Source organism: Thermobia domestica, chromosome 15 (assembly GCF_964235325.1).
Source record: "Thermobia domestica chromosome 15, izTheDome1.hap1.1, whole genome shotgun sequence".
Lineage (NCBI taxonomy): Eukaryota > Metazoa > Arthropoda > Insecta > Zygentoma > Lepismatidae > Thermobia > Thermobia domestica.
The window spans coordinates 87,710,248-87,726,674 of record NC_137468.1 but is presented as its reverse complement, the minus strand read 5'-3'; the positions used below and the strand labels follow the sequence as shown (position 1 = coordinate 87,726,674).

The following is a 16,427-nucleotide window of genomic DNA, read 5'->3' as shown; positions in this document are numbered from 1 at the left end:
CCACATGGTTTGACTCAAGGCCAGAAGGCAAGGCAAACAGACACATGTGTTTCTTTGCTGTCTCGTCTGAGAAAGGAATCATTTCTGGACAGGGTGTTTACATGTGATCAGAAGTGGGTCCTATTCGAAGCTCTACAGCGCCGTCATCATTGGTTAGCATCCCATGAACCGCTTCCAAAACAGCCGAAACCAGCACTGCACCAGAAGAATGTCCTCCTGTGTGTTTGGTGAACTGCTCGCGGTATCGTGCATCTGGAACTGAACGCTAGTCGGAGTCAATGCAACTGTGTACTGTCAGCAGTTGAGCCGTGTTCAATAAAAAGAAAAAAAAGAAAAACCTGCGGAGCCAATATTCCTGAATAGCAAAGGGATCGTCCTGTTACAAGACAACGCTAGGCCCTACTTGACTAGGATGACCGGGATGGAAAACACTATTGCATCTGTCATACTCCCCGGACATTGCACCGTCCTATTATCACGTGTTCCGTTCCTTGGACAATCACCTTAGAGGACGCCAGTTCAAATCCCTAGTAGAGGTGTAAAATGCACTTGATACATTCTTCGCTTCATGGCCCACCAAGTTCTAGCGCGATATAATCCATGGCCTTCCAGAACGTTGGGAGAAGGTCGTCGATGCTGATAAGAATTATTTTTGATCTTCCAGGTATGTCTTAGGTGATATATCGATGTTCGAAGGTGGTGGGTGGAAAAGCGACAGAATCATCTTGGTTACCTTTATACAAGTATCCATAAGAATAATCACCAAAAAACTTCCTGTCATAGAGTTCAAACCGTTTAATCAATCCTTACTAAATTTTCTATGGTAATGGCAATCATTTATAGGAACGACATAAAAGTGATGAGATTCGGAACCGTATATATTACGGAAGAATACGTACCGCAAAACCTTCTTTCCATAGAGCTAAAATCGTTTAATTGATACTCACGAATTCTGTATAGTAACCACTAACGGATAGAATATAGATTTATCATATTTGTAACCATATGTACTATGAAATAAGTTAATCGAAATAATCACCGAAAAATTGTTGCTATCAAAATACTAGGTTACATGAAGATAGCATCGAAATTCTCATATTAGAGTAACATTCGAATATTTGAACACCATTATTCGGGTTAAAGAAGATTCGAATATAATAGTCACTGGTATAGATAATTGTTGGAAATATTTTTTCGGACTGGACAAATTTGTATTCAAATAAATCATTAATTATTGTTTGAATGCTAATGTATGTAAAATTATTCAAACAAATGAGTTTCGTTTGACAGTTGTGAAACAACCTTAGACTTCCAAACTATGCGAATTTAATATTAGAGCTGTAATAGAGAGATGAAACCTCGTAAGTAGTGAATTTCTACCACTTCCGGTCGTAGTAGAAAGATGCAAGATAAGTTTTAATCTTTTCTTAACCCACTGAATCGATACAAGAAAACCGCTTGTTTGTAACGAATACACTTTTGCTCTACGGAGATCAACTTTGAAATCGGAAGTATTAGTAGGTTTTACTACTCCTGGTTTTAATAGAATAATACAGAGGGATATAATATCCTTCCTAAGATGCTGAATCGATTTTTTTTTAATGTAGGTGTATTTTACCGTTTCTGTTCTATGGCGATCAAAAGCGAAACCGGAAATGGTTGATTTTTGTCACTTTTCGATTGAATAGAGGGTTAATGAAAAGAGATGACATCTATTCTGTGAACGCTGAATCGATATACAGGGTGTTTCAAAACTACACCGACAACGTTTGGAAGATGATCCCTGACACCAAGACAAAAAGTATAGACCAACCTGGGTGCACAAATGCTTCCTTTCGGAGTTATAGGCTGCCGAAAACATGAAAAAATGAACTTTAAAAGCTCCAAAACTGTTTGACCTACCGTAGTCGGGTCAGGATTTCGTTCAGGAACTAATATGTGCCCTCTCCAAATATCCATGTTTCGGAATCATGCGATACTTCCGAAACAATTTTTATAGAGGTAGTTCGTGAGTACTTCAAATTATATGCGTGTAGCAAAACTATCGCTGCATAAATTGTTTCGGAAGTATCGCAGGATTGTGAAACATTGCTATTTGGATCTTGTACATACTAGTTCCTAAGTGAAGTGTTAACCCGACTACGGTAGGTCCAATAGTTTTGGAGCTGTGGACTTTCAAAGTTCACTTTTTCATGTTTTCGGCAGCCTTTAATTCCGAAAGGAAGCATTTGTGAATCCAGGTAAGTCTATACTTTTTGTCTTATCTTAGTGTGAGGAATCACCTCCCAAATGTTGCCGGTGTTGTTGTGAAACACCCTGTATACTCCTCGTTATTTCTTATCATTTATTTTCTGTGTAATTCAATATTGAAACGAAAAGTACTAGAACACTTGAACCACTTCCGGTTTTGATAGAGTATTACGGGTAGCTATGGTTATGTTTTCTTGAGACACTGAATCGATTTAAAAAAAAAAAAACACTTGTTGGTATCTATTATTGTTTTTGTTCTATCACGACCAACACAGACCGAAAACGCTTGATTTCTACCACTTTCGAATTGAATAGAGAGTTAATAGAGGATATGGAACCTATTCTAAGGACGTTGAATCGCTTTCAGGATACCGTTTTTTGATATTTTTTATCGCATTGTATCAATCAATATTGAAACCGAAAACACTAGTAAATTTTAACTACTTCTTGTTTTGGTTCAGTGTCAAGGGTGGTTATATCTAATATGTTTCAATGAGACCAGGGGCGGATTCAGGGTGCGATCGGGGCGATTGCCCCCCCCAAAAAAGAAACTTTCTTAAAAGTATCTCTAAGTAGCAGTATTAACCCCCCCTCCCCGAAATCCGTCCCTGAATGAAACACTTAAGCGATTCGGAAAAAAGGAGAAAAGGTCTAATATCAGGTCTTATATCTGTTTTATGACTTCCGTCACTTATAATTCAAAATATTTTAACAAAATTTGTATATTCTATTAAACAAACCGTAGTGTTTGATGCATGTGTCCTTTTCCTTCTGACTTAATATTTGATATGTTTAAATAAAAAATAATAATTGATCAACGTACGTTAGCTTTTCTTTAGGTTCTTTACTTCGTCGTTTGTGCATATAAAACTTTAGTACAGTGACACGATTAAATAACCTCAATTGATTTTTTTTTTAAATTAGATTTTGTACTGTATCGTCAAATGAATCGTAATACACATTCCATTTTATTTTTAGACAATGTAGTAATGAAGTAATTCAACAAAATGACAACGGAGGATCCAACGTGCGCAAAAGATCCAAGCGCACTGCGCATATTTCTGCTGCAGGTAAGAATAATTTATTTTTATTATCTCTATTTATTTCTTATTTATTTATTTGTTTATTTATTTAACATCACCAGATACAGCTCACAATCAGAGGGCATTTTACACTGAATATCTAACAACAACAATGGAAAGGATTTGGGGAAAGTATCGGCCAGGGCCTGTTTAGTATAGGTACTATCCCGGCATTTGCCTGGTAGGACTGAAGAAACCCCTGGAAAACCCCAGTCAGGATGGTCGGCAGCGGGAATCGAACCCACGACCTCCCGAATGCGAAGCCAACGCTCTACCAATTCAGCTACTTCACTCGCTAAAACTATCATCTATCATGCTCTTATCGCTAGCAGGAACTTATCGCGAACTGTTAACAAAAATTGTCTATGAACTCCTGTTTGCAGTACTATTCCCCCCCCAAAAAAAAAGTTCAGACAAAAGCTGAAATTACGGGGCAGGACTAGTGGGAGTTTCCCGATGCAAAAGGATAAGATCGTTGTGTAGGGTTGCCAGTCATACAAGAGTCACTATAGACATACAGAGAACTTGAGAGTCACATGTAAAATGGAAAGTGTTTAAATCAGGCCTATAGCTAGAAATTAAACGTAGAGACGCTGAAACTTGTGGGTTGGATCAGGGGTGACTTGAGTTCACCTTAGATCCATACATACCACTAAAGTACTACAAGTTGCATTGGGCTACCTTGATCATTCCTTAGTTACAGTGTTGGTTCTATCATGCTCTTGAATTAAATTACAGAAACGAATTCTATATTTTTTTCGATACACAATGCAGTAGATATTAACTCCATATATTTATTACTTTCTTCTAGTTTCCCTTTCAAATAAACACGACGTGTATACAAGCATTTCGTCGTTTTGTTGACACATGAACTCTAAAAGGAAATTAAGAATCAATTACCTTTTTTCGCATAAATGCTATTCAAGTCCTTCGGAAGCATAGCATTTCCCATATTGATCCCGCGTTGAGGAGTAATTCCAATTCTAGTTGGATTAAGAGATAGCGAATTCTGTGGTCTAAAGAGCCAAAACCAACGCCAGTGGAAATTATCTAATTTACACCTGTTGGGGGGAGGGGCATAGTTCTACGACATCAAGGAGTTGGTTTTGGTTTTAATCATTATTAAATTTCTGTCCATGACACAGTTTTATACCAGATATCTTTTAAACCTTGAGAATACATTAAAATTAGATTAATGCTCCATTTATCTGGTTTATTAAACTAGTCATTTATCTACAGAGCTGTGAGAAAGATAGTGAGCGGATAAGATAAAGTTTATCTTACATGTTAGAAAAGTAGGTAATTGTAATTCTGAATTTGTACTGAGGTAGGTCTCAGATTGAGCGGGATTATGTAACGTAAGATTAAATCAAGTTTGCAGAAAACGTGCGGCCTCTGAATACGTGTTTCCTGTTGGTTTTGTGCAGCAGTATGTTGCAGTACTGCTTGAATGTGTAAGAAATAATAAATAGGCTTATAATGTCACATGTTCATTACGTGAGGGAGTTTGGTTTACATGCTGTGATATTTTCTTAGTTAATATTGGAACCGGAAGCGTAAGAAAATTTCTACCACTTCCGGTTTCAGTAGAAAGGTTAGAGTTGAGATGGAATTTTGGGGATAATTAATTTCAGAAAACTGCATCCCGTTATTACTTACCGTTTTTATTTTATACTTTTTTATTCTGTGATTCTTCTATTTCATAGTGACCAACGTTAAAACAGAAAGTAGTTGAGTGATCCCTTTTCCGATTTGAATAGATTTTTAGAAGAGACGATAGTACCTGTTCTTAGAAAGCTAAATAGATGCAAAAAAAACAGCTTCTCGCCACCTCGTATCATTTTTCCTCTTACATCAATATTGAAGCCGGAAGTTGAGAATTTCTATAAATTCCGGTTTTCGTAGAGAGTTAAGGATGGATATGAAATGTATTCTTAGCGGGCCTAATCGATTGTGGAAAACGGCTTCTTTCTATCCATGACCGTATTTGCTCTCTAGTGATCAACGTGGAAACCGGAAACTGTTCATTTCCTAATATCTTATCGCCTACATCGTGGCGAAGTAGATCCATCAAGTAATTATTGAGGTTTTTTTCTTTCTTTTGGCTATCAGCGAAGACGAAGAAGTTAGCGGAGGACCGTGGAGCATGGAAGCTTCTGAGCTGCGGCAAGTGACCTGCCAACAAAGGCAGAATACCTATGATGATGATGATGATGATGGTGATGATTTGTCTTCCTTAGGCACACGTAGATACACAAGTTATCATAAACCATTTTTTTAAAACGAGATATGCGCAGAAGCTTAAAAAGATAATGATGGTGAAATTGTGAAGTCTTAAACAGTATTACCGAGCTAGGACATACACACATTTTCTTGAACATACGCAGAGCCTAATAGTTCAAGGCAAATGTCCCAGTCTATCCAGGAGCGTCATTTCAGACTTCACTTGAGGGGGACAAGAGCACTAACGACATATGATTTTCATGTTTTGTACTAGTATGTTAGTAGATAATCCATTACAGTACATGTATTCCTCAAACTCTTAGGGGGCAATTGCCCCCTCCTGCCCCCCCTAAATGATGCCACTGAGTATATCAGTCTATGTGTCACGCTAATTCCTAATTCAGAGATGGCGTGGGTCAATAAAAATTTGACCCATGCCCACGACCCACTGTGACCCAGCACACGCTATGCCCTACCTCCGACTCACCACCCACTATGATCCACTCTGATCCACCACCTACCAAAACTCATCGTCATCAACTCTGACCCATGATGCACACCCTCCTCTCCACTGGCTAAAGAGCTTACACTTGTAATAAAATAAGGCTGTGAAATTATTACTAATCGGAGCTTGAATTTCTCGGTCAATTGCTCAAACACCGCTTTGTTACAATACCGGTGGATCTGACCTTTACGATATAAAATGGTAAAATGTTTGTCATGGACCATAATACCATGAATTTCAATTTAACTATCATATGTAATTATTTCCTTGTTGAATTACAGATGCTTTTCAGAGAAAAATAGGATGACATTCGAAAGTCTCAAATCAAGATAAAGCAGATCAACGTAAAGGGGGGGGGCTATCAAATTCGACTGTGTGTATTCTGCTATTATTACAGTAAATATCAATATCCAAAAGTGCCTGAATTTTTCTTTTTTTCTTTTTTCTTTGTTTTAGTTACTCATCAAATATCCATGTTTCTGAATCCTGTAGTACTTCCCCAACAATTTTTATAGAGGTAGTTGGTGAGTACTTCAAATTATCTTCCCGCAGCCAAACTCACTCTATAAATATTGTGTGAATACCTCAAGATTCTGAAACATGTATTTTTGGATAGCACACATATTAGTTCCTAAATGGAGTCTTGACCCGATTACGGTAGGTCCTATAGTTTTGGAGCTATGGACCATTAAAGTTGATTTTTTCATGTTTTTGGCAGGCTGTAACTCCGAAAGGAAGAATTTGTGCACTCAGATTGGTCTATACTTTTTGTCTTATCTTGGTGTCAGGAATCACCTCCCAAACGTTGTAGGTGTTGTTTTGAAACACACTGTATATATGAGTCGAAGTATATTCTTAGAACAACATAAAATAGGTACGAGCCACAGCATTAAGCTTTCTCGCTCCAATTTCCTTAACTAAATCATATCATGCTGCACTTATTACTCAAGTATTTATTAGTGAAGTACAAACCAAATCGTAAGGCGTTTTTGGGAAACTAAAATAACCTATCACTTTTTTTTTTTTTTTTTTTTTTTTTTAAGACGAATGAGTTACACCATATTGATAAGTCAGAGACATTTATTTCTGAAATATGAACAAGATTACCTGAGTTTAAGAGAAAGTTATCTAAAAAAGAAAAAAAAAAAAGAAAAAAGAAATTCAAAGAGTAAACTTCCCCCTTCTGAATTTTTCCCAGAGAAATGGCTCATTTCAGAGTATACAGTTAATTATAAAGTACTGATGGATGACATATAAACAAAATCATTACAGTCGTTTTGGAGAAATTAATATATATATGTAATTTTATTTTTGCCCTTGAGTACTCTTCACTACCCTTATTTCTGGGGATAGAAAAAAATCGAAGAAAAGGAGAGAGGAAACTTGGAGAAGATTATTTTTTTTTTAAAAAAAATGCATAAAATTTGGTGCGGATACATTGAACGGTACGGCCTCTAGGCAAACGAATAATTCGTATCGAGATGAATGGATGGACAGACATTAAAAAATAAATAAATAAATAAATAGATAACATTTTCAGCGTGTAAGAGAGACTGAGAAAAATTCATTATCCGAAAAGCGGTATATTCTACAAATATACGGAATCGTCTTGCTTACTACAGAAATCAGTATGGAGCATATTATCCATATGCTATATACGCACTTCCCTTAGACGCTGTTCGACGTAAGCTCTAAACTGCGGTAAACAATGCCACGTGAAACTAAATCTCGCTAATTTGCTGTTGGCCTACCGACGCTTATAATCCTCCGCAAAATAGTTCATATGATTTCATTGTTACTTTTATTATGAAGCTCCATATAAAACTGTTACATTGTTATAAATGACAAAAATATATAATACGGATTATCTAATAAAACTGCAATCGAATGTGATTAATGAAACAATAGAAATAAACACTAAGCATGCGCAGTAATTATGGCGCCAATTCAACTGTGGACGCGTGTTCTGCTTCAAGCCAGAAAGACGACTGGCATGAATCCCGGCTCCGCGAGTGTTGTTGTGAAACACCAACAAGATAAACCTTTACTCACTAAGCAATAATTGTTTACCAGCGAAATTCAAATAGTTCTTTTTAAATATTTTGAGTTTTTTCTTTCTTTTCCGTTGCTGTTGTAAGTATCTGGACAACACGAGATAGTATTGTCAAAATGCACGTGTATAATTTGCTCCTCCCCGTGGGGAGTGAAAGTGATACATTACTAGCCAATCGTATTTGTGACAAGCGGAAGGATACAAATATTTTGTTTATCGAAGTTTAGAGCTTACGCTGAACAGGGAATAGATGCTGCATCATGCCATTGCAGGATGTCTGACATCTAACATCTTGCGTATATTACATACATATTCGTATGTTACATTCGTCAGCTATATGTTATATACGTCCATTTATATGTGAGATCCTGACTGCCTATATTGTTTCATACGGAAAGTACATATAGATGGAACACTTATACGGAAAGTATTGTAAGACATGCGTTTTCAGTTATACGTCTGCTGTACGTTAAGTCCAAAAACAACAGGATTTACAAATGTAATATATGTTTTTACATACGCCACATACGATTTTTTTCTCAGTGCATGACATGTAAATACGTTGAAATATGGAATTCAATTATTTTCTCGATCAGCATACTTTCTTCTCTGCTAAACCTCGTTCGAAAATAAAAGCGACTCTGATCTGTAATCGAATTACAAAAAAGTGGCTAAACCGATTGAATGAATTTTGGGATATTGTTATCAACTATCTTGAACTGGATTTATGTGTGGTTACTTTTCTAAAATATATATCCTAAGGTGGAGGGAGTTGTAATTCAAGCAAGAAATTGAATGTCACACGAGCTCGCTAAGTTAGAAACATTAAACTTGGTATACCATGAACTCTTCATTCAAAATAAGTGGACATGTGTCCGAAAGAAGAGCGTACGGTATATGGGAGTAGGTATAGGTTCTATCTTTGAAAACGGTTGAGCGTATACCTACGAAAAGCCCAGACATCACATCATTGGAAGGGGGGAGATCGTTTGCTACATATTTTTTTACAGACTACCAAGAAGACATGAATCAGAATCGGAAAATTAACGAAGTAAGCCGACCTTTTCCTCATAGTCCTATAAAAGAGAGAGCCCTATAAAAAGAGATCTCAAGAGTAGAAATCTATCTGTTGATAGCTGATCACCCACCTGTCAATATCTTCTTCCTCGGGCCGCCATGGACTATTAATTTTTTTTAAAACCATCTCCTGAGGAAAGGAGGTAGAAAATATACCCTATAATCACCACTCCGGAGGCTGCCATAAGCGAAGGAGTTATTCACGATACCTGTCTAAAGCCATTACAAACTAAAGACAATCGAACCTTATTTTGCGGCCAGTTTGTGTGTGCCGAGGACTTACTGAACTCAGGAAACGTTTAGAGGCTTACAAGAACTTTGTATAACTTTTATGACTCTCTCTCTCTCTCTCTTTATATATATATTTATATATATATATATATATATATATATATATATATATATATATATATATATATATATATATATATATAGTGTAACTAAAGGTCGTTTACAACGCTTAGGAGGTGATTCCTCACACAAAAATAAGCAAAAAGTGTGAGACATTTTCTTAAATTCGGCGTCATTTCCGAGTTACAAGCTGTCGCAAACGGCGGCAAAACGACGTGTGACACCTCATTGCGGACAAAGGAAAGGTGAAACAGCAAGCGGGTCTACACAGTTTAGAGAAAGTAATGCCTGAATAACATAATGGTGTCAGAAGCAAGGCAGTAGGGACGCGGCACAAGGAGTTCCTTTTCTGCATCCATTTTCCGCATATCAGTCTGTCCACATAAGAAAGTCCCCTTTGGGAGTGCAAATGGAAAAACTACTTTAACTTTCGCACAGTACAGCATAATCTTAAAAAAAAAAAAAAAAAAAAAAAAAAAAAGTTTTCCACGTATATGTCTGACACATTACATTTTAAAATACACCGATGAGAACAAAAACCTATTATTTTCCGCATTATCATCGTAAGTAAAGTTATCACCAACCCCAGGCTCATTCATCGCATTTAAGCAAAATGGAAAATACAGCGTTAATTTTGAACTTAATTGACCAAGCCTCGTACATGAGAGAAACATCTCAAAGCCTTCTCTCACCAGTTTGGTATGTCTGTGTCTGTGTTGGTGTGTCTAGGTCCAATCCTACGGCTATATTTGGTCAAAAATTAGGGATCCAGATCACGTGATAGCTGCATGCTTGGTGACTGTCTCTTTGTGTCTGGATTTCGGGACTGTTACCATTCGCCCACGCGTTGCTATAGGTGGAAGTTATGGACAAACAAATTCATTCGCGCTCTTCCAGTCGTAGTCGCCGGGCCTGTGAGCCCGTACCGCTCTAAGTTTTATATTTTTGTGCCAAACGAACAGACAAGACGTTAATTTGAGAATTAAAGTGCATATTTGAATTTCGAAGTGTGTCTCTTTGATTACCAGTAATGTTCTAATTTGTGAAATTTTACACATCGTATGTGATACGTTGTTTTATTGCATTGTGATACTTTCCTATGTTGATACGTGCTTAGCAGTTATACTCCGCTTGGGACATTTACTATCAAAATCCAGAAGAAAAATTGTGCATCCATGAATATATCAGCACAGATGTAGCTGGATTACTGCTTGTGAAGCATATTGTGGAATTCCTGTGACCCTTTGGAACTCGACGTTTGAATCACGACGACCCTGTAGAAGTCGACCGGTCGAAGATTATTATGAGTATAACACAGTTTAAACCATTAGTCACGCCACCTAGCCACCTCAAAATATAATTCGAGAACGGTCGTAGATTTCACAAAATAGAAAGTTGTTTGTCTGTAATCTTGATGTATTTTAAATGTAGTATAATTCGCGCTGAGTGTCATTATATATGTTATACATTTTAAATCAAGTTTTGTTATTTATGCACATAATTGATTTCTAACTTGTTGTTTATGCTTAGCTTAGTTACTTTTTACTTTACGGTATTTATATTCTTTTCTACCGCTTCCCAGCAGGAGTGTCATTTCAGATTTTGCTTGTGGGGGGGGGGCAAGACCCAAGTAAAATTTCGCGTATTTCACTGATTTACTACTATTTAATTGATAAAATCTCAAACTCAGGGGGGCAATTGCCCCTCCCTGCCCCCCCTAAATGACGCCCCTGCTTCCCAGCTCCGGATCTGACGAGGATGTAAGTATTGGTGAATCCGTGATTCGTCGTGACATAGCTGGGCAAAGCGAAAGAAAGAGAGAGAAAAGTAAATTATGTAGAGAGAAAGAAAGATAAAAGTGAATGTCGTAAACATGTCTCAGAAAATCCTGCCCACAATGAATACCACGGTTTTAAAGTGATTAACCACACGTGTTCTTTCTTTCCTTATTTTGAAGGAAAAACATAGAGCACTGAACACACCATTATCTTGTTAAAAGAATAACACAAGCAAACTAAACTGCTTTTATCCGCACAGGGGATACGAAGCTCAATGTACCGCACGTGAACATTCTAGATGTTCTTTTTCCAGGAGAAAGAAATATGTCAGCATAGTCATTCTTAATATATGCAGGATTAGTTTGTTTATTTGGTAAAGTTCATCGTAATTTTTCAGCACCTAGAGTATATAAGACGCGGATATACATTTTACGTGGAATCCGTACCACCGTGTAATTGGTTAAGCATCTGTTTCAGCGTTCTTCATTGGACATTCTATTCTCGATCGAAGCATGGGTTGACATTACCCATACAAGTGCCATTTATTCTGCTCACTAGCATATAAGTTTTCATAATTTAAGTCTGTTTATGATTTATGTAAAATAAAAGAATAATATGATATTTCACAATACTTGGAAAATATTTAGCAGAGGATCTTTATCGTATCGTGCTTTGGGTATTGAAATACTTACAAGGGGCGTATGTGAAACAGTTAAATATTTATGAAAATTGGTACCCTGACTGATTGTGGATCGCTAATCATCGTGGTGATACTTACTCGGCGCGGAAAAGCCTTATTTACCCGTTACGTATAATACAGGCAGTATAATACTGTATAATACCGTTACCAAGCAGTGACCGGTTGAGGATGTGCCGAGTTATACCCCAAAAACGCCGAAAAAACGCAGAAAATGAAAAATTTGTGCAAGTAGCATGATACTTGCCGGAGGGGGACACGCGACCAGAATACGGCAGTAGTATCATGCAAGCAGCGTTTTCCACCCCAACACAAACTTATAGCTTTTCAAATAGAACGTATATCATTTTATGGCATTAAAACAATTGGCATAAAACGTGAAAGAAAATAAGCAAAAAAGTGGGTTATCAGTGTTGCCAAATAAGGGAGATATGAGGCTCTGAAGCTAAGAAATTATGGGGTCCGTACAATGAAACGAACAAATGTATAACAACAATAAGACTGAAGAAGGACCAAATGTACAGTAGGGAGTAAACTACAGTATGCACAGCAGTGGTGGATCCAGGATATGATCAAAGGAGGGGCTAAACCATAATTTGCCGTTTTATCCAGTGTAAAGCAGAATTGAAGACCATTTTATCCAGTGTAAACTTGAGCGTCAAGAAGGGGGCTATAGCCCCTTAACCCCCTTGGATCCGCCCTTGATGCACAGCATCTAATGACTAACGGTCTTGATACGTCATGTCAAATGTGCGGCTAGGACGAGAAATGTACATATTTTGCCATACTATATGTGGCTTTTCTGTTGTATGTGTTAGTGTATTATATTAAAATATTTTGCACCTGTATGTTACTGGTAACCTGAATACAGTGTATTTTTATCTTCATCGTTGTCTCACATGCTAATTATACGTCTCCTATACTCTTCACTAGTGCTCTCAAACGGGTCGAGTCACTCGGTTCACTCGGGTCGGATTGTCAGGTCAGGCTACTCGGGTCGGGTTGTCGGGTCAGACTACTCGATCGGGTTGTCGGGTCGGATCAGTCGGATCAGCTCGGGTCGGGTCACTCGGGTCAACTCGTGTCGGGTCAGTCGGGTCAGTTCACTTTGGTCAACTGAGTTTAGGTTGAGCTTAAACTCGGCTGGAGTCGACAGCTGCTGTTTTTCAATAGCTGCCTAATTAAAAATAGCAATTTTCAATTGATTTTATGGAAACCATAATCTATTTTGAACACTTGCAGCTAGTGTCTTTTATGGTAAATGCTTATTTTTGTACTTGTGTGTACTTCAATTTTTAAATGTGGAAGATAGATCTTACCAATCGACTGTAATATTAATATCTACGCCAATATGGAGTCTGGATTTAGAACAAAACTAGAAGTTGTTTAAGCAAGGCCAAAAGAAGGATTGGATATGAACGACCAAACCCAAGCAGGGCCGCGGTGGCTCAGTGGTAGAGAATTCATCTCTGGTGCATGGTGTCCATGGTTCGATCTAGGGATGGGCAAAACCGTTTTTTATAAAAACCGAAAACCGGTTTCTATAAAAACCGAAACCCGAAAAACCGACATTTCGGTTTTCTCCAAAACCGGTTCGGTTTTTCACCGAAACCGGTTTCGGTTTTCACCGAAACTGGTTTTGGTGAGAACTTTTCGAAAACGCAGAAGACTTATTCTGAGGAAATGGATTTGGTTTCCGGAGAACAACGAAACACCATTTTGGTCAGAAATAGAACAAATTTTGAAAAAAAAAGCGGAATCGGATTTGAAGAAAACCGAAACCGGATCAGGTGAAAAACCGATAACCGGTTTCGAAGAAAACCGAACCGGTTTCGAAGAAAACCGAAACCGGTTTCGGAGAAAACCGAACCGGTTTTGAAGAAAACCGGATTCGGGAAAATTTTCAGAAAACCGGTTTCGGTTTTTCTAAAAACCTAAAACCGAAAAAACTGTTTTTGTGCCCACCACTAGTTCGATCCCAGCTTGTGCTAAGTGGGCTTTGTGGTGGAGAAACGCCGTGTAGTGGGTTTTCTCGGGGTTCTCCTGTTTCTTCCAACTTTCTTCATTCCACCATTTCATTCATTTCTCATGGTCACCATCTCCCTTAGCCTCGGTATAGAATCGAGGGACCTTAAACTGAATATTTCATTTTATTTCACCAAGCCCAAGAACATCGATCCAAGAACAAGATAGAGATTGGATATGCAAGACGAAGTGCATAGTAATCTTGCTCTTGGCCTTGTTTTGGTGATCACCAAGTGGCGATGAGCATATTTTCTTGCTTTCCGTATAGTAGTAGGGACCCGCGTTGGCCCGAATGACTCATCCTCACTCTCTTTCATGACCGGGGTGAAAGGTCAATGACCTGGCCCGGGGGCAATGACCTAGGGGTACTTAGGACCACCCCCTCTAAATTTTGGCAGGGGTACCATGGCCCACCCCCTAAATTTTGGCAGGGGTACATAGGACCACCCCCCTTAAATTTTGGAAATTGCCAAATCTAAAAATTTGGTGTGGTAGCCTAGGACCATAGTATGTACCTCTATCAGTATTGGGTGTCTATGTCGTTCCCTTTCATGGGTAAAAAATTGCCAAAAATTCAAATTTCGGGGGTTTTTGACCTAATTTATCCCCTTTGATGAGGTATTATTACCCTATATAGTTATATGGACGTATACAGGGGTCCATTCCCTTTCATAAGACATGGGTATATTAATGCACCCTTGAAAAATTTGGGAGGGGTACCTTGGCCCACCCCTTAAATTTTGGAAATTGCCCAATTTAAACATTGGGTATTATAGTACAGGACCCTAATATCTATTATGATAAATTTGGACGGTCCACCTTGTTTCCTTCTAGGGGTACAAAATTGCCAAAAATATAAACGTAAGCAATACGTTATACCACTTGTTTGGTTTTCGACCTAATTTATCTCCTTGGATGAGGTCCTATTACCTTATATAGTTATATGGTCATGTATAGTGGTCCATTATCTATCATAAGACATGGGTACATTGGTGCACCCCTTGAAAAATTTGGGAAGAGTACCTTGGCCCACCCCTTAAATTTTGGAAATTGCCAAATCTAAAAATTTGGTGTGGTAGCCTAGGACCATAGTATGTACCTCTATCAGTATTGGGTGTCTATGTCGTTCCCTTTCATGGGTAAAAAATTGCCAAAAATTCAAGTTTCGGGGGTTTTTGACGTAATTTATCACCTTTGATGAGGTGTTATTACCCTATATAGTTATATGAGCGTATACAGGAGTCTATTATCTTTCATAAGATATGGGTACATTGGTGCACCCCTTTAAAAATTTGGGAGGGGTACCTTGGCCCACCCCTTAAATTTTAGAAATTGCCCAATTTAAACATTGGGTATTATAGTACAGGACCCTAATATGTATTATGATAAATTTGGATGGTCCACCTCGTTCCCTTTTAGGGGTACAAAATTGCCAAAATATAAACGTAAGCAATACGTAGTACCACGTGTTTGGATTTTGGTCGATTTTATCCCCGTTGATGAGGTCCTATTACCTTATATGGTTATATGGGCGTATACAGGTGTCCATTACCTTTCATAAGACATGGGTACATTAATGCACCCCTTGAAAAATTTGGGAGGGGTACTTTGGCCCACCCCTTAAATTTTGGAAATTGACCAATTTAAACATTGGGTATTATAGTACCGGATCCTAACATGTATTATGATAAATTTGGATGGTCCACCTCGTTTCCTTCTAGGGGTACAAAATTGTCAAAATATAAACGTAAGCAATACGTTGTACCACGTGTTTGGTCTTTTGGCCCAATTTATCCTCTTGGATGAGGTTCTATTACCTTATATGGTTATATGGTTATGTATAGGGGTCTATTCCCTATCATGAGACATAGGTACATTTGTGCACTCCTTTAAAAATTTGGGAGGGGTACTTTGGCCCACCCCTTAAATTTTAGAAATTGCTCATTTTATATATTTGGTATTATAGTACTGGACCCTAACATGTATTATGATAAAATTTGGGTGGTCCACCACGTTCCCTTTTAGGGGTACAAAATTGCCAAAATATAAACGTAAGCAATACGTTGTACCACGTGTTTGGTCTTTTGGCCCAATTTATCCTCTTGGATGAGGTTCTATTACCTTATATGGTTATATGGTTATGTATAGGGGTCTATTCCCTATCATAAGACATAGGTACATTTGTGCACTCCTTTAAAAATTTGGGAGGGGTACTTTGGCCCACCCCTTTAATTTTGGAAATTGCCCCTTTTACATGTTTGGTATTATAGTATAGAACCCTAATATATATATTACTATAAATTTGGGTGGTTCACCACGTTTCCTTTGATGGGTACGAAATTGCCAAATTTTAGTACAACCACGTGTTTGGTTTCGGCTCAATTTA

General features: G+C 37.9%; 1 protein-coding gene across 1 annotated transcript in view; it reads left to right on the top strand.

The window, feature by feature from the left end:
* Nucleotides 1–16,427, top strand: part of LOC145671127 (facilitated trehalose transporter Tret1-like) — a 49,376-nt gene that overhangs the window by 11,810 nt on the left and 21,139 nt on the right. Inside the window, exon 2 of the mRNA XM_081739923.1 lies at nucleotides 3,229–3,320. Coding sequence (XP_081596049.1) covers nucleotides 3,258–3,320 — 63 coding nt within the window. The 5' untranslated portion in view covers nucleotides 3,229–3,257. The remainder of the gene's footprint in view (nucleotides 1–3,228; nucleotides 3,321–16,427) is intronic.